This window comes from Bombus huntii, chromosome 9 (genome assembly GCF_024542735.1).
Source record: "Bombus huntii isolate Logan2020A chromosome 9, iyBomHunt1.1, whole genome shotgun sequence".
Lineage (NCBI taxonomy): Eukaryota > Metazoa > Arthropoda > Insecta > Hymenoptera > Apidae > Bombus > Bombus huntii.
Genome location: NC_066246.1, coordinates 14,829,511 through 14,854,235, shown reverse-complemented (window position 1 = coordinate 14,854,235; position 24,725 = coordinate 14,829,511). Strand labels below are relative to the sequence as shown.

General features: G+C 40.1%; 1 protein-coding gene across 1 annotated transcript; it reads left to right on the top strand.

The window, feature by feature from the left end:
• The first annotated feature begins 2,513 nt into the window (after positions 1-2,513).
• On the top strand, positions 2,514-5,336 carry LOC126869542 (rho GTPase-activating protein gacK-like). Its single transcript, XM_050626194.1, has one exon. The coding sequence runs from the start codon at positions 3,882-3,884 to the stop codon at positions 5,334-5,336; it is 1,455 nt and encodes a 484-aa protein (XP_050482151.1). The 5' UTR covers positions 2,514-3,881.
• Positions 5,337-24,725: the final 19,389 nt, after the last annotated feature.

The window sequence follows — 24,725 nt, the reverse complement described above, 5'->3', positions numbered from 1 at the left end:
TAAAACCCGCTATTTTACAAATTTCGATACTTCTACTGTATAAACATTATCTCTATCGGATTATTGGATCTTCATCGATTACCACCGCTACCGTTTCTCTCAGATAATCTTCTCACACAAGCCGTACTCCCTCTAATCTTCTCAAGAAGCAATCAGTCGATCACGAAACAGGTAGAAAGGGTACGGCTTGTGGAAATCGCTGGTAAAACTCACGAAGGAAGTTACGTGTCACGGATCGATGTTGACGCACTTAAACTTCACCTAACCGACGATTTACGAGCTGACATTTTTCTTTTTTTTTTTTTCTTTTTCTTTCGCTGCCTCCTATCCGCTGAAAGATCGGCCCATAATGAGGCTTAACGATCGCCCCGAGAGCACGTTGACGCGCACCCAAGCTCCTCACGAACCCGACGAAAAATGAATACGTGATTCACGGCGCGCATGCACGCCACCGTTCTCCATCGCGGAGGAAAAACCGGCGCGGGGTGAATCGATATTCGCGGAGCTAACGTCCGTTTCTCTGCAAAGCTGGACGCGTCTGCATCTCTAGCTCTTTTTGCCTATCCGCTTCCCACGTCTGCACTCACCATTTGTATTCTGTTTCGATTTTTCTCTCATTAACCCCCCATAAGTATTTCTACTTTATCTGTTAATTTCGGCGGGCCACATCTGCTCGTGTTAAACTTGTACGGGATATAAATTTCGCTCGCGACATTATGGAAAAGTATGGAAATTGTCGAAAGATTTTATAGGTACGGGGAAACGTGAAAATCGGCTTAATCCTTCTCTTCTTCCCATTTTTTCACAGCTGTATTTCTTCAAAAATCTTATTCCTTTTTGGAATACTTTACTCGTAAGAAGCGCGAAATACGCAAAGATAGTGAGACGATTAGTGTAAAAAACTGTGTGACATAATGTAGGTATTTCCGGTTTCTTTGAATAATTACAATAAAAATGAAAACAAAATTCTTTACATGCGCCCCTAGTGATGTTCTCAAAGCGACAGTTAAAAATTAATAATCATATCGTATATGATTTAATAATTAGTAAGTTATTAATTCAATTGTTGTTATTTCTATACTCAGAGGTAAGATCAGAATAGTTATTATTTTATCGAATGGATAAATCTATCACATCGTTCTGAGCCAAAAAAACCTTTATTGCACGCGTTTACAAAAACTAGGGATAAAAACAAAAAGGCATCTTAAGCCTATCGATCAAATCTATCGATTGTAACCAGGATCATTCTCTAGTTACTATTTCTTATAACTAACGCGTTTGCATATGGATGGCGAGCACGAACTCGCGTTATTATTTTCAACATCAATGATTGTAATATAGCATTTTTTCATATACCTAAATGTATCAAGAGACGCGTTAGACTACTTAGAATATCCCAAAACAAGAAGCAAAAAAAAAAAGAAAAAAAGATCGAGATACGTTTCCTGTAATTCCAATTTAATTCGAATCACACAACAGCCGACTACTTTGTTACTGAAACGGGTTCAACCGTGGAATTCGCCTACATCGTTTCTCGATTCCATTCGATTGAATATGTATGAGAGTGATGAGGCATTGCTCGAAAATACAGAAGAAAAAAAAAAAGAAATATGTTGCGCCGATCCAGAGTCGCTTAATAATGCACGCGAGATCCGTTCGAGACATTAGGCTCGTTCCCCTATAACTCGCCGCTAAAGATGAAATTGGATAGATAGGTCTGTACAATGTTTCGAATGGTTACAACGGTGTATTACCGTAATAGCAGCGATCATAGGATCGTTGCCGCGGTTCCGACGCGATTGATTTATCCAGTAGCCGAGAAACGATCGTAACCACGAAACAACGTTTCGTTTCTATCCTTCGAAGAAGGAACAGACGAAGACCTAGAAGTTTGCAGCATCGGTCAACCAGAGCTCGTAGCAATAACAAGAAAACACGAGACGATCAATAGAAAAGAGAAAGAACGGAGCAACGGATCGAATTGGCGAAGACGAACGCTCGGTTCGCGGGAGACTGTTCGCGAGGAAAGCGGCGAGTGTTCGAACGGAGGAAAAAATATACGAGCGCGAGGAGAAGGAACCCCCGGAGGTAAGAGAAGCTTAAACGTGGTAGGAGCTAAGAGCCGGATCATCTAAGAGCAGATAGAGGAATCAGAAAGAACAGGCAGAACGTGCTGAAGACAGAGGAGAGGACGGTGGTGGAGCGAGATAAAAGGAGAAGGGTTAAAACTGGGAAGAGAGGCGAGGAGAGACGACGACAATCTGGAAAGCCAAACGCGATAATGTCTGGAGGGGATAAATCGACCACGAGCAGGAAGAAGATGAACACCGTCCGACTAAAAAGGACAAGCGAACAGGGGCAGCGTACTGGATCACCGGACGAGCGGATAGAGGAGCCGAAGAAGTAAAACGGAGAACGTTTCGTCCAGGTAGAAGAAAGAGGTAGGAATTACTTAACGAAGAGAGAAAGACAGGATAGGTACGGATAAACACGAAGAGAGACCAGAGAGACGGGAGGTTTGCGACTGCGAGCTGGTAAGTGGGGACACGATGCAGCGGAGGCTCGATGTTGAAAGAGGAACCGAGACCGTTGGGAAAGGTGTTCGAACGAAAGGAAGAGGGAGAAGCTGGCTTGAAGAGGGGAAACCAGGTTCCCAGTTGCCTATCAGCAGTTGCTTTTACGGAGTGGTGGAAAGCTGGGCGTTACACGGTGCGGAGTTCTCGCAGCAGCCGGCAGATGTCGAATGGTCGCGCCCCTAGACAGGGTCTTCACCCCTGAAAAGGTCAGCTCAGGGGCGTAGCGGCCGTGGAATCGACGCCCAGAAACGCCCATCGTCGACCCTCCCGCCGCTTCCTCGCCGCAGACGCTTCGCGGCAACCAACTGGACAACCAGCCCGGCCTGGATCCACAGCGTCGCACAACGGTTCCGTTGAAACCCGCGTCTCTACCAGCGCCGTGTAACCAACTCGCCACGTTTCCACCGATCATCCGGAGCATCGCGTCTCTTCGTCTCTCCTTCCGATCTGCTTGCTTCGTCCGAACCGTTGGCCTGTGTTTTCGCCTCGGTTTCCTGCTCGTCGACTGGTAGTGCGCGTATCGTGCGCGTTCACACGGTTCAGTTTATCGCCACGGTGGGCACGACTCCCCTGTACGCTTAATTTAGGTTAGAAGAACCACCCGGTACAAGGGTGAACGCGAAAGTGAGAGTGCAATGGATTATGGACGTATCGGGAAGATTTTGAGGTTAAGGTACGAAAAGTTAGTGATGACGAGAAGCATCGATGAGGACGATACGGTTCGTTGTCGGTTGGACTGTCCGTTGAAGTAATGAGCTGGTGGCTCGGGTGGACTGGTTCTTAGCGTATTACGCCCGGAGGATAGGTTATCGGGGGAAGATGAGAGATAAACGCGAACCTCGTGGTGGCAATCCGTCATGAACTGGCTTGAACAGTGTCCGTCGGCAAAGAAACTGAGGGAAGAGTACTTTGTGCTCGGGAAATAACTGAAGCGTGCGCGAGTATTTCGAAGTTTCTGTCGTGAAGTGTGTATTCTATGATAGAATTCTGAGACACTATGCGAGTAGGATATCAGGGATGGGTTGTTAACGATTTACAGGTGGCCAATGATCGAACAGGTGCCCTGTACGAAGACAATGATCCCTCCAGGCAACTTGCAGCGGATGGAATCCGTTAGGTAACGACCTGAAATTCAAATTGTCAAGTAGATCGAGGGACAAAGCGAAGACGAGTGTTTGACAGTCGTCATGGAAGGGTTAAAGACTTAAAACAAGATTTTACATTTTCGCACCGATCAACTCGGTAAAACACGAAAGAAATCTTCTTAAGAAGAAAAAGAAATAAAAAAGAAAAAGAAAGGGAAACATGTCGAACACACCACCGGAATCATCCACCGGTTTAGATTCGAACGATCTCCATGAGATCAGGCAGAATTATCTAGCGGCCAGGCTGGAGCCCGACGAGTCCGAGAAACGGGATCAGATACGAGGAAGTGACGGCAACAATCCTGACAGCGATTGCGAAAGCGACACCAGCGAAGTGTTGAGCGTCGGTAGCGAACCGACGCCCACAAGCGTCGTTGGTATCCGCGGTTGTAGCTCGGTCAGGTACGAGCAGGAATCGGCGAGCAGTCGCGGTGACTTTCGCGACGAGGAGAACACGAGGACATCGGCGACACCATCGCCTTCTAGTTCAGCGAGCTGTAACGATGCGTTCTATCAACGAACCGGTAATCACATCTCGGCACCGAGTCCACCGGCGTACAGTCAGCCACCGTCATCGCCCACGGCATCCTCAGTCAGGTCACCGGCTTCGTCTTCAGCCACTGCTTCGTCCCCGGGTCGGCCCGAAGCGATTCAAGAGGTCATAGTGCCCAGGTATCAATCCAATCATCCTGCACACTTGCTACCACGATATTCATCGAGGGAAACCGAGATTCCCGACTATCCTACTCGAGTTCAGCATAGTCTGAGTCACGAGATCGTTTACCCGACCGTGGAAAGGCTTCACCGGACTCCGATCAGCGTTCCTCTAGTGACCAGACTGTCGTTGTCACCACCGTCGGCCATGACAGTTACCGGTCTGCAAGCGACCACTCCTGTTCTCCATCCAACAGCTTGCAGAGATCCTCGAGAAACCGCCTCGCTAATGCCCCATCCTGGCCAGCATTTGCATCACGCTAACAGCCACGTTCACCTTCATCAGACGTCCCAGATACAACACGTTCCGGCAAACTCGGTTCACCAGCATCGACTTTCGGTCAGCAAGATTCTTCAAAGGGAACCTGGCAGCCCTTCCTCACCCGGGGCGAGAGAGGAAAACGGAAGGACGATGCATGGCGCCAATGGAGTTCAGAATAATGGCATCAATAACAGTAACCATCATAATAACCATAATAACAACAACAATCTGCAGCATCAGGCTGGCTTGAAATTCAGTATAGACAACATACTCAAGGCGGACTTCGGTAGGAGGATCACCGATCCCATATCATTGAAGAAGTCTCGGCCGAAGAAGGTCAGCTCGAGGCCCATTGACTTGACCAAGGACTTTCTAGAGTCGACTACCGAAACCACGGAGAAGAGCAGCTCGGAAACAAGCTCGACGACCAATACCTCGTCCGGTGGCGGTGTGGCGACCGGGAATCCTGCCTCGAACACGCCTGTACCACCTGTGACCGATCCTGGAAAGCAGTTACCGTGGCCTGCCTGGGTCTACTGCACCAGATACTCGGATCGACCTTCCTCTGGTGAGTTCTGTTCTCTGTTACGATCGTTCCTCGAAGCGAGAACCGTGCTAGGAGAACGGAGTCTTTTCTAACGACAGTCATTAACGTCTGTGTAGATGGTAGATAACAGGGGGGAAGCTATTAGTATTCGGTTTACAGCGTGTAAAAATGTCAAGTACCGATACAGCGGGTTCGTTAACTAGCCGCTACAATGAATTCTCAGGGGCAATTTTTAACTTATGGAAGTTAAAATAGTCTCACGTTGCTGCTTTTACGTAACATCTTTGCGAATCGATACGATGAGGTATAACGTCGATCGGTTTAGCCGGTTTGCAGATAAATTTCCATCGTGGCGGTTAAATAAGAAAAGGTCAGTTAATAGTATAATCAATGGTATTTCCTGTGCTTGCTCGTGATTCCCGTTGAATTTATTTCGTGCACAATTTACTATGTTGTGTTTGACGTTCGAGCGATTTTCGTGAAGGAACGCAAATGATTAAACGACTAATGGATAAGCGCTCGTTGTCAGCGATCGCTCCGCTGTAACGGAATTTCTCATTAGAACAGTATAATGGTGCAAAGTTCATCAACTCGTGAGATTCGAACGCTATAAAAGAATTATATTCCTTGGTCTGAAAGAAATCGTTGTTATATAAGGGTTCGGTTATTGTGAGATATTTCTCTGTCACGATTTCGACAATTTTATTTAGATTATCTTTTTCTAACTTCGACGGTTAACTAATTATTCCAAAGTACCTGGCAAAAATGTGTTCGTGACGATACTGCTAGAATGAATAATATTCGTTCCTCGAATCTGATTCACGATCGAGATACAAGAGCGCCGATTTTAATTGAGATATTAATAATTCATCGAACCTCGAAACATAGAAAAAAAAAACATTAAAATTCAACACGGTCTTACGGTGTAACACAAAGAACAAGCCACTGTCTATATCTGTGTATATGCCGACTTAATTAAGATGTACGTTTAATTAGCACAACAAGACGTATGATTTCACGTAAAAATTACCATTTCATTCGAGCATCTTCGCTCGATCAACTTCTATTCCTGAATATTCAACGAGCCTTTTAGCAGGCGTTCCCCTAGCGTTGAAACGAGCCCAGCGTTTCACGTACGAAATCGAACTTCCTTCTACCAAACGGGCTAATTAGAGATTTATTTTGTCGCGATTGGACGTCTTGGCGGAATTGTTTCCCCGGTTTCGAGCAGATGGATGACCCTTTCAAACGACACAGGAAAACGTGTAATTACTTTACTCACCGACCGAGTGCCAGCTTGATGAATGGTAGAAAACGTTTCTTCGTGTCACTCATATCTGATATACGCTCATTGTCAGGAAACAATTGTTAAGCACTCGGAGAAATAAGCTGCTCTCTGCCCCATAAATCAACCGCGATATGCAACCAACTATTTCTCTCGGCTTTTGTATGCGTAACAACAATTTCCTATAGGTCATTCAGTTGTCGTATTCTTATGCAAACCATCGGTAAATAATCGCACCCTATTAGATCGGTTTTCTGTTTTCCAAACGTGCGGCGGTTGCTGCCGCGTTGCGTCCTTTCGTCGTGCTTGTCCCTTTTTGCACAAGGAGCTACCGCGTATGTACCATGGATGCGTGCTCGGTGAAAATTATTGCTGTCCGCAGCTCGATAGGCATTGTGTTAGAAAAAAATCAAAGGCATAACACAACCGGCGCGAATCCGTCGCTTTGCTACCCTATTGTATTTTAATAGTCGGGTGCAGTGCAACGTTAGGAAACGACTAATGGGAATGCCACGAATTTCTCACGGATCAATTTTTCTTACCATCGCACACGCACTTTCGCGTGTAGCTACTCTGATTTCAGCTCTCTATTCCAAAGTGATTCGCGTTAGTTTTCTAAGTCTTTGAGTTTTTCTTTTAGTAGACACAGGCCTGTTTATGAAAAAAATTTACTCAGTGGAATTTATTTGTTTGGACTTGTTCAACGATAAATTGCATAACTGCAGTATATCGAATGCTTTCTCCTACTTATAATTGTTTGCTCCAATAAGAGGAATTCGTATATAGATAAGTATATATTCAGTCGATAGAAATTTATTCGATTAGGTAAATATTGGTTTGGAAATGGTCAGAGTTGCAGAAAACTGATCGACTTCTATCTCAATAATTACTAAACGTTGAATATTAAATATGAATATTAAACCGAAACAGGATATAGAAAGAGGGAAGTGGAATCAAAAACGTTTCGTTGTCGCGTTGTCATTGCGATCTATTCGGTGAATGAAGTCGTACGGTCGGCGGAACACATAAAAGTGCTAAATTCCCGATTAATAACCGGTAGTTTTTGCGTGGCCAGTTTCAACCGCCCGAGCACCCACCGTGGACGAACGACAATATTGGATCACGTTCCTATTATGTCTTTACAGCGCGTAATTTCGCGGCCGACAGATAAATAGTCCGTTGAAACGGTCACGATAAAGCTTAATCACTGTTATTGCACCGGTCGTGCCGCTTGATATCACAGGTTGGAACACTACTCTATGTATTCTTTCTGCGCCCACGCGTGCACTCAATATTCAAACGGAAACCTCGTCAATGTCGATTTACAGAGAAATTCGGAAATTAGTTAGGCTGATAGCGAGAAGATGCCTGGCGAGACTTTACAATAAATCGTTCGAACCTCCAAAAATATACCACTGTATAAATATCCATAAAATGTCTATGATTATCTTGATTAAGTTGATCATTCGCAGCGGTTAATTTTATAAAAATTGCAAGATAGAAAGCTGGCATGTTCCAATAGTATAATTTCAACTAGTGATAAAAACTCGTGTGCCGTGTTTTTAGATTTATGTGACAGAAAATAGGTTTAACACGCTATAATTAGGTTGTAAGTGATTTTTGCTCACTCTATAAATATTACAACACGAAGAAGTACTACATATTTATTTTCCATATATTCCAGATACATGTTACATATTTTTCCAATCTCAGCATCTTTGCATCTTTAAATTCTCCATAAATATCGAAACATTTACAGTGTAGCTAGAACTAAACGGACCAATCTTCTTTCCACTAGCCAACCATTTATCTTTGTACAATGTGATGAATAAATTGCTCAATGAGACTTCGTATATCGACGTTTGGCTTCTTTACAGAAAAGAACTAGTTTAGCGAGGAGAAGAGAAGAGCGGCAGATCACGAGGCCAAGAAATATCGCATTTGATCTGGTTCTCCACGGTGACTTTATAATTTAGCACTTTGCACTCGGTGAAAAATGTTGGACAGTGTTAATGGTGCTTTATTGCCGGTCAGTCAAATCAACGAGATACGCTTACGAGGCGTCGTACTCCAGACCACCTTATCACCGGGATAAATTCGTTATTAATTACCTCGACCAGTGGTTTTACGGTGCCGCGACAGGGACTCGATTCTCGAAGGAAATCAACGCCGCATAGTACAGTCGAGACGCGCGACGTGTCGTTAAGTAAAACTAGAATTTTAGTCAGACGGTCATCTCGAAACACGATTAGATCGGTGTTTCTCGTGACTGCCGAGGGAATTATGCAACTTTCGTGCGCCGATACGAATCTCTCCTCGTCTCTGGTCGTTACAAACATCATCGTGACTATTAGGGACCTGGTTGTTGTTAATTTTCCTTAATTATTCGCTGGTTCAACGGCCAATCAACCAAATTACAAGATTTCGTCGCGTGGTCTATTCGTTTCGTCGTCCATTCGTTCAGTCGTTTATCGTTTCTTCATAATCGCTTTTCGACGAAGTATCGTTCTCAACCTGTGAAAGCTATTTTCTTTATTACCTTCTTAATTAATATTTAATTCGAAGGAAATCGACGGAGTGGTGAAACAGAAACGGCGATGTTCTTTTAGAAACGTAAAATTAATGAGATTTTATGAAGTCAACAATAGAAAAATTAGTTTCCAAATAAGAATGAATTATTGAATAAGAAGCAGTAAAAAGCGAGGAGAAATATGTTTACAACTGATCTCATCATTCTTTTCTATACATAATTTTCTATATCAATTCCATATAAAATTCTTAATAAAAGAAAAACGACCGAACTTGTGAACAAATCTGCTATTTTCTGGTATTCGAAGTACCATTTGGCGATCAGTAACAATAAATCTTGCTTATAAAAAAAGGTGTGTAACTAGAAATAACATAAAATTTCCCTGTAGAAATATATATATATATATATATTCATTACTACTTGAAGGCGATTAGCCAATAAAAGGGGAATATCGCATGTTATATCCATTTACGGAAAGTTATGGTTAATTAGCTTTCTGGGCTGAGCAACGTATACGGAAGATATTTCCATTAACGGGACAACGAGCGGTGTCAGGAGGAAATGGTAAAGAAATCGTTGCTGCTGAAAGTCGTGAACGAAGAAAAACCAGGTAAATTCGTTCACGGTGGCGGTGGTTCGCGATAAATGGCCGATATTCTCGGCGAATGCGACAAATGGGAAACCGTTGCTCTCTCTTAACGAGGAGAAAGGGCTATGAACCCGTTCTGATTAGCAGGAACTGTCATTAATGCGTGGACTTTTCAATCGAGTAAAAATATTCGCGATATGAGAAACGATCGCTCTTCTGGGAAAAGAATTTTAAGAATCAAGTTAATTGTGCATATTGGTCATTCGTAGGGGTAAAATTTTACCCTTGCATTTCTTTTTACGAAAAGGATTTTTATTCTCATTGAAAAAGGTTTAATTTGATTTAGCGAGTGCTCGCAGAATAAGATGAAGATATTGAAAGGTACTTTCAACAGTTCATTTGTTGAAAGTCTACGATGATAAAAAAGTTGAGTTCAAACGTATTTTCACTTTTCACTGATTCATGAACGAGGTGCTCAGAATCGGTGGAAAAGTAGTATAAGTGAACTTTTTCCACGAATAAGATAGAGCCAGGGAAGAATAGACAACACGCATGTTCATAATTTATAAAATTTGTAAGTGTTTACAAAAACGTATAATTCTTTTAATTTTTGGAAACACAGATTTCTCTACTTTTCTCAAAATGAAGATACAAGACAGACAATAAAGATCGTTACTTGTACCACATTTCTTCCAAGCTATTTACGTATTATGAAGAAAGTAAAGTTTTACGAATTAGAATCAGAATTATCCAAACTGCACCTATGCATTTACCAACTTCATATTCCACACAACTCATAACAACGTCCATACATCAGTTTTGTATTTAAATTGAACTCATCTCGGGTGAAACGAGCCCGAACGAAACAGCACGGAGTTTAACGCGGCATATTTCATTAGGATCTGATATCTGACTTAGAAATCTGATTCTCTGATCGTTTTGAGCAATGTATTTATGCCGTATGCAGCTTTGGGCGTGATCTTAGCCGCACGTTTTATCAATGTTCACCCCGCAGAACGAGAAATCGAAGAAAAAGAACGGCGGAATCTCGCGCAAGGAAAGGAAACGAGATCGCGCGTGGTCTTCGATCGTTATTATTAGCTTCAGGCCACGAATAGGATCCATACGGCGTTGCATAATTAAAGGAACGATCGAGGCCGCGGGCGATCGACCGATAAAAAGGCAAACGCGAGCTATATGGTGATAAATCAAGCTTTAACGAAATGTACGCTACGAAATAAAGAGACATTAATTTGCAAGGCTGGCTCGCGTCGCGCTCTCTACCCGCTCTAACTACTATACCCTTGTTCAACTGATTGGACAAGACAACCGATACGTGTACACCAAGTCCAACTCGCAGGAATTACCAAGACGATCCGAAGTTGAAATATGTAATTTCAAAATTTTTCGAGCCGTTGAATTTTTTATTTTTCACGTTTGAACGTTTCTATTTTTCTAGCCACTGTGTGTATATATTATTCGAAATCAAACGAAAATATTTTCAAAATCTATCACCAGTCCAACTCGCAGGAATTACCAAGACGATCCGAAGTTGAAATATGTAATTTCAAAATTGTTCGAGCCGTTGAATTTGTTATTTTTCACGTTTGAACGTTTCTATTTTTCTAGCCACTGTATGTAGATATTATTCAAAATCAAACGAAAATATTTTCAAAATCTATCACCAGTCCAACTCGCAGGAATTGCCAAGACGATCCGAAGTTGAAATATGTAATTTCAAAATTGTTCGAGCCGTTGAATTTCTTATTTTTCACGTTTGAACGTTTCTATTTTTCTAGCCACTGTATGTAGATATTATTCAAAATCAAACGAAAATATTTTCAAAATCTATCACCAGTCCAACTCGCAGGAATTGCCAAGACGATCCGAAGTTGAAATATGTAATTTCAAAATTGTTCGAGCCGTTGAATTTCTTATTTTTCACGTTTGAACGTTTCTATTTTTCTAGCCACTGTATGTAGATATTATTCGAAATCAAACGAAAATATTTTCAAAATCTATCACCAGTCCAACTCGCAGGAATTGCCAAGACGATCCGAAGTTGAAATATGTAATTTCAAAATTGTTCGAGCCGTTGAATTTCTTATTTTCCACGTTTGAACGTTTCTATTTTTCTAGCCACTGTATGTAGATATTATTCGAAATCAAACGAAAATATTTTCAAAATCTATCACCAGTCCAACTCGCAGGAATTGCCAAGACGATCCGAAGTTGAAATATGTAATTTCAAAATTGTTCGAGCCGTTGAATTTCTTATTTTCCACGTTTGAACGTTTCTATTTTTCTAGCCACTGTATGTAGATATTATTCGAAATCAAACGAAAATATTTTCAAAATCTATCGCAGCCGTATTACGGATAAAATACAAAATCTAATAACGCTCATCCAATCTAACTTGCGTACTCTTGAATCATCCAATGTTACATGAGTATGCGTATGCGAGTTATGTAGGTATACGTACGCAGATAACCGGACACGTGTGTAGAAGCGAAAGCTTGCTCCATATCGGGCAGCCTCGTGGGATCCATAGATTTTATTAAGGTTAAATCGAAGGTGCCTCCCGTTCTCTGCGGTTGAACACGATAACAAACTCTCTGGATAGGAGGCACGCACCGTGTGTACCTATAATATCAGCCTCACGTGGTCCGTGTGTGGCCTAGAGGCGACTACAGAAACCTATGAATGGCTTCCGTTCGTTTCAGATATCGTAAAGTGTATTTTCAGATAACTCGAATCGCCTGTAACGATCATTTTCGTCTCGCGTCGTGCTACAAATGGCGGTATTGTGTTACCCGGCCTGTTGGACGCAGATTTCTTAAGAAACTGGCTGAAACTCGTGGCTGACACGCAATGAGAAATCTCTTTCTGTCTTTTTCTTTCTGACGTGATAAATACCAGAAAGATTTATCGATTCTATTCGAGAACACGCGGAGACGCGAACTTTAGGAATAACGGGCTGACCGCTAATGGGAAACTCATTTCTTTCCCTTCCTCGCGTGGTTTGCGATCGTAAAATTACGTTATTAGAGATTTCCGGTGAATCGATTTCGCGAAAGAAATCGATTCGATCGATTTAACATCCACGACTGATTTTGTTTTTGCATCTCGTTCTCCTCGATATTCGTTGATACTCTTTTCGATGTATTTCAGGCTCATAAAAACTACATTTATTTCTTACTTTTACTAATTTTGCATATTTTTACAGTTACTATTTATCGTTATCATCGTTACATTTCACTCTATCGGTTCCCTATTATTCTCTTTCGTTATATTTCGCGATTCTTCGTGGTTTAATAGTTCTCGTACTACATCTAGGCATCAGACATAGATAGCTGGCGAGAGCATGCAACCTCTGCCTTGACTTCAGCCTGTAATTACAACTGAACTACGTAGTTGCTTCGATTTGCATATCGCCGTACTTCGTTTAATTTGACGCAATAAAGACGTGTTATTATCAACATTGAGCTTACACGTCGGCGTTTAACAATCAAGACTGATGTGCAATCTCTCCCTTTCTATTTTCTCTGGGAAAAATGCCTGTTACTTGGTTCCCCTGCGAATCGATTAACTAAAAGCTACGTCTTCCTCGAGCCCGTGTTAAAAATGTTCTTTTAATAGAACGTCGTTACAGCGACACGCACACATTGTCGAAGATGTTGTACGGCGTTAATTATCCAACTTCTACAAATTCCAATCGAAGTAGCATCAATAACGAGGGAAATAACTTTCTCAACGCGTTTTCCCTTCCATCGTATGTGCACGTTCAGCCGTTAAAATAAAATCACTTTTAACGACGTATTAACGACTCCTGCAATTATCATTCTTGTCTGATCACGAGCCTTCGCTACCATATCATCGCGTTTGTTTGGAGCTGACCAAGTTCCAGAGGATCGCCCTTCCTCCTCTTTCGTTTGGCTCAAGCGTACAGAATCAGATCCACGGTCGAGTAAACACGATCGAACGAGCGATTCGTCACGAGACGCGAAACGTTCGAAACGAGCGGTTTGGCGTTATCAACTGGAGAAATTACGTCGGTCAATAGAAGCATAATCACGCGACATACGTGTACATACACAGCGGTAATTAAGAAGCAACGATTTTCTACGCGAATTACGGGACGATTCTATCATTACGCGAGATTGCAGCGATGGGCAAAGGTATTGGCGCGGAGTAGATTTTCTCTGAAAAGTACTGTGGAAAATGCAGGTGTAAATTGGGAGTGATTAACGAAAGAGTTTTCATTTTGCAACAAGGTGAAGTAGAAACATAAGTATCGATGGGCATGAGTTTAATGGATTTGCATATTGTAAATTAAGATTAATTAACGAGGAAGATTTAATATGACAATGTTAAGTTCAAGTATAAGAAGTTCTTCTAACTAATAACAAATTAAATTCGTATAATAAATAACGAATTAAGTTTCGATACAAAATAGTCAATTTTATATATCTACTAAAAACACAAAAGCTTTATATATGTCGGAGATGAAAGGAAAACCGGAGCCTTCCCTTTGCAATTTTGAGGAAGTCTTCTAATGCTTTAGCCTAGATTTTATCATAGCTGTAATTAAGCAATTGTCATTTGTAATTGTTTGATATTTTTGAAAGCGAAAGTGGGTTCGAGGTGACAACTGGTCGCCGAACGTAGCCACGGTCACGGGATAAACGTTTTGTCTGACGAAGGTGTGGATCGGTTGTATCGTTCTCCCTAGAAATCACATAGAATTGTACTTTGGAGATGTCGATATAATGGGACACACGTTGTATTAGGAATCAAACTCCAGACAGAAACTGCCTAGCAACGGCGTTTGGATCTTTCTCGGTGCTTCCAAAGAGTATACAACAAACTTTTGACAGAAACTGCCTAGCAACGACGATTGGAACCTTCTCGATGCCTCCAGCGAGCATATAACAAACAAATGCAGTCGTACAGCGAAAAAGATTTTCATCAGATATTCATTCGTGTGATCGCCTTGGAAAGTGATACATCGAGCAATTTACCGAGTGTCTCAGCAATCGTATCTTTGTGTTTAAAATTATTCTACGCATAGTAGAGTTATCCTGTTGACCGTGGATTCGTTTGAACCCCGGAACATTGTTAATAGCGTTAATTAAATTCATTATTCGTAAAACCTATCAATCGTTAATCTCATTATTCGTTAAATTTATTATTCGTAAGACATATTATTCGTTCCTCTTATTATTCGTTAAACTTATTATTCTTTAATCTAATCATTAGTTAAACTTATCGTTTGTTAATCTTATCATTTATTAAACTCATTATTCATAATATTTTGTAAAATCTTGTATATTCGCGTAAATATAATCTCTGTTTCGTAAAACAATGGCTAATTCAAACGAAGAATCGTTACGCGGCTTAAATTCTAATGATACCCCGACATATAAATACTACAAGCAGTATACTTGAAATATAATGTTGAATTTAGTACATCGTAGGACTAAAGCTACATAAATTCGTTAACCAAGGAGAAGAAAAACGTATTCAAAAATATTCGTGAAGTTGCAGCTGGCCAGGTCGTTAAACAAAATACACATTTTGCTCGATTAAATGATATTTCTATGAAAATATGCTATTTTGTAATTTTTCTAAAGTTTCGAGCTCTTCAAACGACCCATACGTCCTTCCTCGAAATGAGGAGGCTCGGCAAGGCTCATTAAGTCAACGAACTGGTACATTATACGGGAAACAACACCGAAAAGTAAGCTACTCGTTAAATTCTCGTTACATTAATCCGGAGCTCGGTATCGCGAAAGAAATCGGCGACATCGTGGCGATATCTCGCTGGTGGGTTTCCTTTAGGCCAGATCGTCCGGCGAAGAGAACGAAGAACATTTCCGAGGCAGAGCTGGACGCGAAACGGCATGTCCATTGGCCGATTAACAAGCCAGCGTATAGCACCGCGGGGGATCCACTTGCTGGCCCCAGAACGCTGCATCGCCTTTCAAATATCCCCTGACTTATGGGCGTAACGCGCCACGGAGCAAACTTTTACACGGTCACTGCGCCGATAACCACCGCCAACGCCATATTCCCTTCCCTCTTCCTGTCTTCTTCGTCGCGAATCAACAACACCACCAGAGATTATCTGTCATTCGCACTGATCGCGTTTCATATTCGAGCGACGTTGAGCATCGCGATGAATATAAAAGGAATGAAATCTTACAAATCAAAGTCGCAAATATTTTTATTTCCTGTCTATTCGAGTGTTTTTTATAGTCTTTCATTTTGACATCTATTTCCATTAATTTGAATTTCTAATATTAATAGCAAATATGTAGAAAATGACAACGCGAGTTCGTGCTCGCTATCCATATGCAGATGCGTTAGTTATAAGAAATAGTAACTGGAGGATGATCCTGGTTACAATCGATAGATTTGATCGATAGGCTTAAGATGCCTTTTTGTTTTTATCCCTAGTTTTTGTAAACGCGTGCAATAAAGGTTTTTTTGGCTCAGAACGGTGTGATGGATTTATCCATTCGATAAAATAATAACTATTCTGATCTTACCTCTGAGTATAGAAATAACAACAATTGAATTAATAACTTACTAATTATTAAATCATATACGATATGATTATTAACCTTTAACTGTCGCTTTGAGAACATCACTAGGGGCGCATGTAAAGAATTTTGTTTTCATTTTTATTGTAATTATTCAAAGAAACCGGAAATACCTACGTTATGTCACACAGTTTTTTACACTAATCGTCTCACTATCTTTGCGTATTTCGCGCTTCTTACGAGTAAAGTATTCCAAAAAGGAATAAGATTTTTGAAGAAATACAGCTGTGAAAAAATGGGAAGAAGAGAAGAATTAAGCCGATTTTCACGTTTCCCCATGCCTATAAAATCTTTCGACAATTTCCATACTTTTCCATAATGTCGCGAGCGAAATTTATATCCCGTACAAGTTTAACACGAGCAGATGTGGCCCGCCGAAATTAACAGATAAAGTAGAAATACTTATGGGGGGTTAATGAGAGAAAAATCGAAACAGAATACAAATGGTGAGTGCAGACGTGGGAAGCGGATAGGCAAAAAGAGCTAGAGATCACCTCTGAGTATAGAAATAACAACAAAATAAAATAACTAAGAAAATAAATTAAAAATTAAAATTAATGGAATTATAATATTAATGTTAATTAATTTATTTTAACAATTTATTCCATTAATTTTTATTCTTGAATTGCATTTTTTAGAATAATGCTCGCTTGGCTGCTACAATTTTTCAACGTTATAATTAGACTGCGGATTTTTTGCGGATTTAGCTACTAGATATTATAAAAAGCATTATAATCTGGATATCTTATATACTTGTCATGTTATGCAACCCTATACTTTCAAATTTCCTATAAATATTAGCTTGTCCGAAAGTTTCTGTCGTTTTATAAGGAAATAATAGACGCACAATGTTTTTTGTTTCATATTAGTTTATTGAACTATGCGCGAACAAAGTAATAAAAATATAACGAATTGGATCATACCTAATTCAATAAAATAATACAAAACAGAAATTATTGTTCGTCTATTATCACCTTATGAGACGAAGGAAAGTTTTCGGACAACCTAATACATAAAAATCCGCAATCTACATGTAATGAAGAATTTATAAACATATAGATACGTTCTTTTCACATCTTTAGCTTGCGACCGTAACGCGTAACTCGTGCAGAGCGCAATGTATCTAAAAGAAACTGCCATATAAAATACACTTTCCCAAACGGTCACAACAATAATCTCCAAATTGTTATACCGAAGCGAACAGCGAGGAGGATTAATGAATCGAGAAATGCTGCCAGTACACTCGACTAACATTGCAAAGTACATGTTCGATTCTATGTACGCTTAATGTTGACAAACGATCGGAACACGGGATGGAACGTAGGAAGGAGGAAGCATATAGGCCATTTAAGACGAACGCGACTCTCGGTGCATCGTTCGGTCAAAAGGGACGACTTTGATGAATCAAGTCCCTGCTTTCTTTGACGATAATTCGAACGCAACAGCATGAAAGATACGAGTGTAATATTGCGTAATTAATAACGCCGTATTCCTGAGCGCGGGGTTCCGAAGCATTTAACTTTTAAATTAATTGTGCGCGAGTTGGCGCGCGCGCGCGCGTTTCTCCATCGGTCGCTCACATACGCGCGCGCCGCGTGCTTTTCCGCAGTTAATAAGCGAACGGAATAAGCTCTGGCGTCCCGCTAATGAGAATCAGCCCTAACGGACGGACAGTTTGTAGGCATAACGTCGACCAGCGCACCTGCTCGATCGGCCGTTTAGAAATTGAATTCGTTGTTGATCGTTTGTCCATGGAGGACCTATTAGTGAAAGGAAGTAGAGACTGCAAGCGTGGTTCACTAGGATTCAGCAACGAAGAAACAGCATTGCTGAAACGCGGGGAATGTCTCCGACACAGAGGGATTACTTCACGTTGAAATAATATGGTGGGGACGATTATCCGGCTAGATTTTCTGCTATTAAATCAATTAAGTGGCCGTAACGAGCTACCGTTTTCTTTTTACTAATCGTTTCTTCTAGTCAATCGACCGTTCGGGTTATCGATTATCATGGTTGGTCGTTTTATCGATATCATTCGTTGTCACGAGTTATACGACTTGCTTTCCAATTGAAGCAGTGTGTTGATTAAATCGACCAAAAATACGACATTTATAGTAAACGTTCGAGGGACGTCGCTTATGTCTATTTTAGTATTAGAAAATTATTGAATTAGTGTTAGAAAATTATGAATCCTCAGTTGTTATGACAGTAGAAATGAACTTGGCGTTGTTGAAGCATTTAGAGCAAATGTGGAGAAATCCCAATATTCAACAAACTGAGTAATTCGCTATTTAAAATACATAGATGCAAATACAAAATATTTAAAGCTACAGCAATTTTATTATGTGATCTGAATTTGATTTGGAAAAAATGAATCTCTCCACTTTTATTGAAATAAATTAATGAACTTACTACAAGCTTACGTGCGTCATACTATCAGTGTCTCTATTATCAAAGCAGAGCGCAATATGTTTTCCTAGAAAACTGTAAGATATACAACATTAAACGTATATACCAGAGACCATTGCTTGATACGATTTGTTGAAGTTCGTTCGAGCACAATTTGAGGGACATGCTCTTATTATCAGAGTCATTCATGAGGAGGTAGTTCATTTTAAATTCGAGACAATGATAATCGTAAGTGGTCAATGATACCGTGAAAGGTATCAAGATTCGTTTACAGAACATACATCATACGGCCGATTGAGTTCGCCGAAACGGAGTTTATGATAATTATTTTCCAAGAAACTTCAGCTGCTCGTTCACGGTTAATGACGTTTCAACGCAGAGCGGACGAATCGAGAAGCGTAGGTGGCCTCCGGAAGGAAGTTGATCGTCATTCGTCTTTACGAGCATACATACGATTAAGTACGGTCGAGTACATCAATCTTTTCAGGGTCACACATACGAATGACCCAAACTTCGAGGAAGTTGATTAATTCTCGCGTATTCGTTGAAAGGGGATCCCTTCCAAGCTGACTAGCCGTTCAAACAAAAATTGATACCTAGACACCTTTATATATATCTAGATAGTAGACAGCCCTAATTGCTAGCTTTCAAACATTTTCCACCCATTCGACTTCCATCGTAAACTGCAGATTGCATACCCATTGTCTATGTATCAGACGTGCGTTCAATTCGAGAAATATCGAATCGAATCTTTTTCTGAATTTTATTAGATACATCTTCGATATTTTTTGGTATTGTGTGTGCTCTATTTTGAAATAGCGAATTATGTACGTATGTATGTGAGTGGTAAAAATGAGGATTTTTAAGTGGACGATTTTATCCTTATTTTGGGATAGTCATAAACGTTCGAATAAATTATTCTATCGATTACCTATACTATTTTTTTTTTATTAATTATATTACAAATTTGAAATTACTGCTAGAGATATGGGTAGCAATTTCTTTTACTTTCTAGATTTTTGATGAAAGAGTCATCTGAGATAATAGAAATCCATTAAATCCAAAGAATTCTCTTTTAAACTCTAAGGAGCACATAGCGATTCCAATCGTTTTATCTTTATCGTAAATTAATAAAAAGATGTTTGAACCAATTCATAAAAGATTCGTAAATAAAAGATTCGAATGGAAATAATACATTTACGTAGACGAGGGCATGTCGAGCCCACTACGGTCAGTGAAACGAACAAATCATAGCACGAGGAAGCGTTTAAGCGACGAATGCGGGCCGGAAGTGGACCTGTCGTCGATGCAAACGACACGATGAACGCCTCTTCTCTCGTCTGGTTCGAGTGTACGCGCGTTTGCTTCGGTGACGGGTGTAGGTGTATTATATGATTCCCGTTGAAAAGAGGGAAGAAAGAGGGCAGGGGAAGTTACAAGCATATACGTGGGTGGTCCGCCTCGTGTCTCGGATTCTTCTGGCACGAGGGTATTCCCTTAAACTGAGGAGACACGTGGCACCGTTTACAGATTCGGTAAATTATTAAGCAGATTTTCTGTCCGGTCGCCACGATTCTTCCCCTTGACATCTGTATTATCGAGTAATCGAACAGGCTACACGTATATCGAAAAATCAGCTCATCCAAACATATTATTAAATAATGTAGTTCTTTCGTAATTTTAAAAAATAAAAGTCTGTGCTGCACTCTACTTTTATTAACTTTTTCAATGACAAGCTTAAATTGGCAAGCTTTAATTGGAAATAAAAGATTCGCCAAGATACGACTTTCTCCTCGAAGAAAATATTTCAATTTTGATAAATTTATTTATGAACTTTATAAATTCTCCAGTATAAAATTTAAAAAATAAAAGTGTGTGATGTACTCTACTTTTATTAACTTTTTCAATGACAAGTTTAAATTGGCAAGCTTTAATTGAAAATAAAAGATTCACCAAGATACGATTTTTCTCCTCGAAGAAGAATATTTCAATTTTGATAAATTTATTTATGAACTTTATAAATTCTCCAGTATAAAATTTAAACGCAGTTTAAACTTTAAAAAAAAGTCTGTGCTGTACTCTACTTTTATTAACTTTTTCAATGACAAGCTTAAATTGGCAAGCTTTAATTGGAAATAAAAGATTCACCAAGATATGGTCTTTCTTCTCAAAGAAGAATATTTCAATTTTGATAAATTTATTTATGAATTTCATAAATTCTCAAATTTATCAACTCAAGTCAATTTTTTATAATATGCAGCGTTTCTACCATAATTATTATATCTGTAAATTTTATAACACCTTTTAACGAATGCAAATTTTCATTAATTGATAATTAATTACTTGTCACTCTTGAAGGTCCGCGAAGAGATAATAAAATGCATATAAGAAATAGGAATGATGTATAATCAACGTCAGACAGCGAATAGTATCGGATTCTACGAGTTGCCTTTGATGCGTGTCATCCGTGGATATTATTTATATTTCGCTTAATGCTCCTTGACCGACGCGGCGTCACGCTAATCACAGCACGCACGCTATACACATCTATATTATTATTGACAATATAATAAAGAAGTCAGTCATGGATAACGAACGACACCATTACGCGGAAGATCGGAATATTTATTGAAGGAAGAGTAGCAACCGGTCTGGTGACTCGTCTTGCTGAGTAGAGGGAGTAGAAGAGGAGTCGAGTCAAAAATGTAGGGTAGTTGAGAGTATCCAGCAGTTTCATTACGTGATGTTACGTGTTGCGTGCAGTTATTGTTAACGAGATTGAGGAAATTGTTATACGGAGAAAAACAACCGGGGAAGATGCAGTAATCGATGCTATCCTCATTGCACGCGACCGTCTGTACAACAATAAAATATAATAATAACAAAAGAAACACATGTAATCCGACCCTGTCTGGGTTTTTATCGGTCTTGCTATTTTTTATTAAAAAGAAACTTATACATGGCAATTTATAAGCTTGATGGATAGATGTATTAATCATATAATTAAAGATTGGATTTAACTCTATGATTTCAAAATTTGTATATGTCGGATATGAAAAAACATCGACGCCTTTCCTTTGGAATTTTTGGCAAAATCCTCAATACTCTAGACTTGTTATTATAGCTGTACTTAAATAATAAAACTTAGAAGCCGTTGTTTATGATTTAATCCGATTATGTGTGCTCGAGATTTATGACAGTAGGCTTGGGCTCGAAGTGACACATCTAGTCGATAAACGTAATCACGGTCACGGGATGGACGTTTTTGCGTAAAAGAGGTATGACGGAGTTGTATAGTTCTCCTTAAAAAGATAGTTGACCCAAGAGGTACACAGAGGTACATAGAAAGCACATAAGTTCAATTTTGACTTGGACGTTGGACAAGTAAATAAGCGCATTTGCTATCCTGTTGACCGTGTATTCGTTATTGAATCTAGGATTATTGTCATTAGCATCGTCACGGTTAATTGTCAAATTCTGTAATAGTCATATAATCACCTTGTGAATTTATTATTATATTCATTGAGTGACTAAGTAATCATTGTTATTATAAGTATTTAGTGAGAACTTATTATTGTGTAGTGACATTGTTTATTGCTAGTGAACTTTATTCTGTAATAATCATATTTGTACCATTAACTAGCATCTATATGGGGTACAAAAGATGGCTAATTCAAACGAAGGATCGTTAAACGCCTCTAACCCCAACGCTAACTCGACATATACAGAGTGGTTGGTAACTGGTGGTGCAAGCGGAAAGGGGGTGATTCTACGCAAAAAAATAAGTCGAAAATATAGAATAAAAATTGTTTTTTTAATTTTTTCATCGAAACAACGATCTACAGTGAGATCCGTTATAACGAGACGCGATAAAGTGCACGCGTACCGAGCGAAAATTCAAAGTCGATTTTCTCGAAAACAAAGCCTCGAACGAAAAATTTTTATTCTATATTCTCGACTTCTTTTTTCGCCTAGAATCACCCCCTTTCCGCTTGTACCACCAGTTACCAACCACCCTGTATATACGAATAATGAATACAAAACTCAAAGTGGCAGAGGAAACAATATTTTAATTGTTTCAAGTAATGCAGTTATACATTAGTTGCAACTTCATTTCTGACGTGCACGTGTTATTTCGAATGAGAGGCACAGGTCCAACATACAACTAATTTCACGTGAACTTTGACACGCGTATCAAGACATTAGAATCAGAAGATTGCGCATGTAACGCCGTGAACGTGGACGCACAGTGTGCGTCCTGGAGGGAGACGAATTACTTAATAGGAAGCATGGTGGAGGCGCGCACGAACGGATACGTGTGCTTTATGGCGTATACACGTAAGAAGACACGATGGGGCCACCCGCGATAGCGGTGCCGAAAAACCGGCCGATGTTCCTTCCGTACGACTATAATTTATCCTGGAATGACTGACTGGTCGTTAGAACCAGAAGAGGGTACCGCGAGGGAGACAAAATAGAAGAAGACGCGCGTTTGCGATCGACTTCTCCATTGTTTCGTACAATCATTTCTAGGATCTTTGCTTTAAACATTTTTGCGGAATTTTATAAGTGTGCTGTTTAACACATAGCTCGGTTAATGGGCTACTTTGGTAATTTATTAATCTCGCGACCTCTTTTCGACCATTTTCAAAATTTAATAACGTTTCTTTAATGTCAGACAATGTTGTACGTTTGAGAAAAATATGAGAAAATCGTTGTTCTTGTTCCAATTTGATCAGAAAATTTTGTTTAAAACACCAGGTTGCAACATTTGCTCTGTATGTATTTGTCCCGTGTTTTCTGTCGATTCTGTTGATTGAAAAATTGGAATTCTAGAGCTTCTAAACTTCTACAATAAATTATATCTAGTAAATAAAAAAAAATGGATAATATTTTTAAAAACATGTACCTTGTAGTTAATCTTTCTACTTGTTGAAAAGATAGCAAAGTCGGAACATAAAAATTCATGGACCGTAGCAGGTTCAATTCTTATTAGAAACTGCTCTTTCTACATGTTGAACTCTCCAAGTTTTTTTATATCTTCATGGAACAAAATATTTGTTATTCCAAGTGCATTAAGAACGAAGAATTCTTTGGAAACAAGCGCACATACGCTATTGTTCTCACCCCGCGACTGGTTGCCTATTATTTTCCCGGCAATTCAGAATCGTCACAAAAAGCCTCGGCAAGATAACGAGAAAAACGAGCATCGCAATAAACTGACGGATGTATTTTAATGCGGTCGTTTAACGTACACCTGTCCCCGTGTTGTTCCGACAATCGAATAAAATTCTTACCGCGAGTTTCTTTCACGTATGTCGCGCAGATATCGCGAGAGGCTTGGTCGGTCGTTAAACGTATTTACCGAAACCCATTAAAAACGCGTCGCAATTAATGTTATCTTGGTCACCGTAATTCTTAGTGTTGTAGCTCGCGGCGTACGGCGCACAAGCGCTAACGTTATACGCTAATCGGTAGAACGTATTATCTGATTAAAGGTACTTTATAGTTAATTACTTTATCAAACTCTTAAGTAGGATTGCGTTCTCCCGAGTCATTCCAGGCGTTGCCTCTCACGATCGACAAAAGGCCGTGTTTCAATTATGGCCTTTGCCTACCGTGCATTGAGATATTAAATGAAATCCATAAATTCATAGACACGTCTCGATTAATCACGCTGGCCACACGAGACCGTGGAAAGTTAATTACACCGACGTTGAACCGAGCCACGACGCGACGCATAAGCGCGCGCGATTACTTCGCGATTATCTAATACGAATTATCTGCGGTACGATGCCGCGATGCGTGGCTTACACGATCGTCAAATTAATTATCATGTCCGTCTCGGTGCGGTGCTCAACGTCCGTGAAGCTCGTTAGAGTTTAAGGACTACACGGCGAGATAAGAGAAATTCGTGAAAAATGCGAAACGCCTAGACACGTTTCGCGGCGAGCCGCGGCGACGACTAGCTCGTTTGCTCGCTTGTAAAGAACTAACCAGATGGTCGTTATATTTTTACGCTAGCCCATAATCGTGCGCAGTCACATTTTGCGGAAGGCAATA

Excerpts from the sequence above, each read along its gene's own strand:
- LOC126869542 (XM_050626194.1), top strand. The coding sequence starts at position 3,882 with ATGTCGAACACACCACCGGAATCATCCACCGGTTTAGATTCGAACGAT.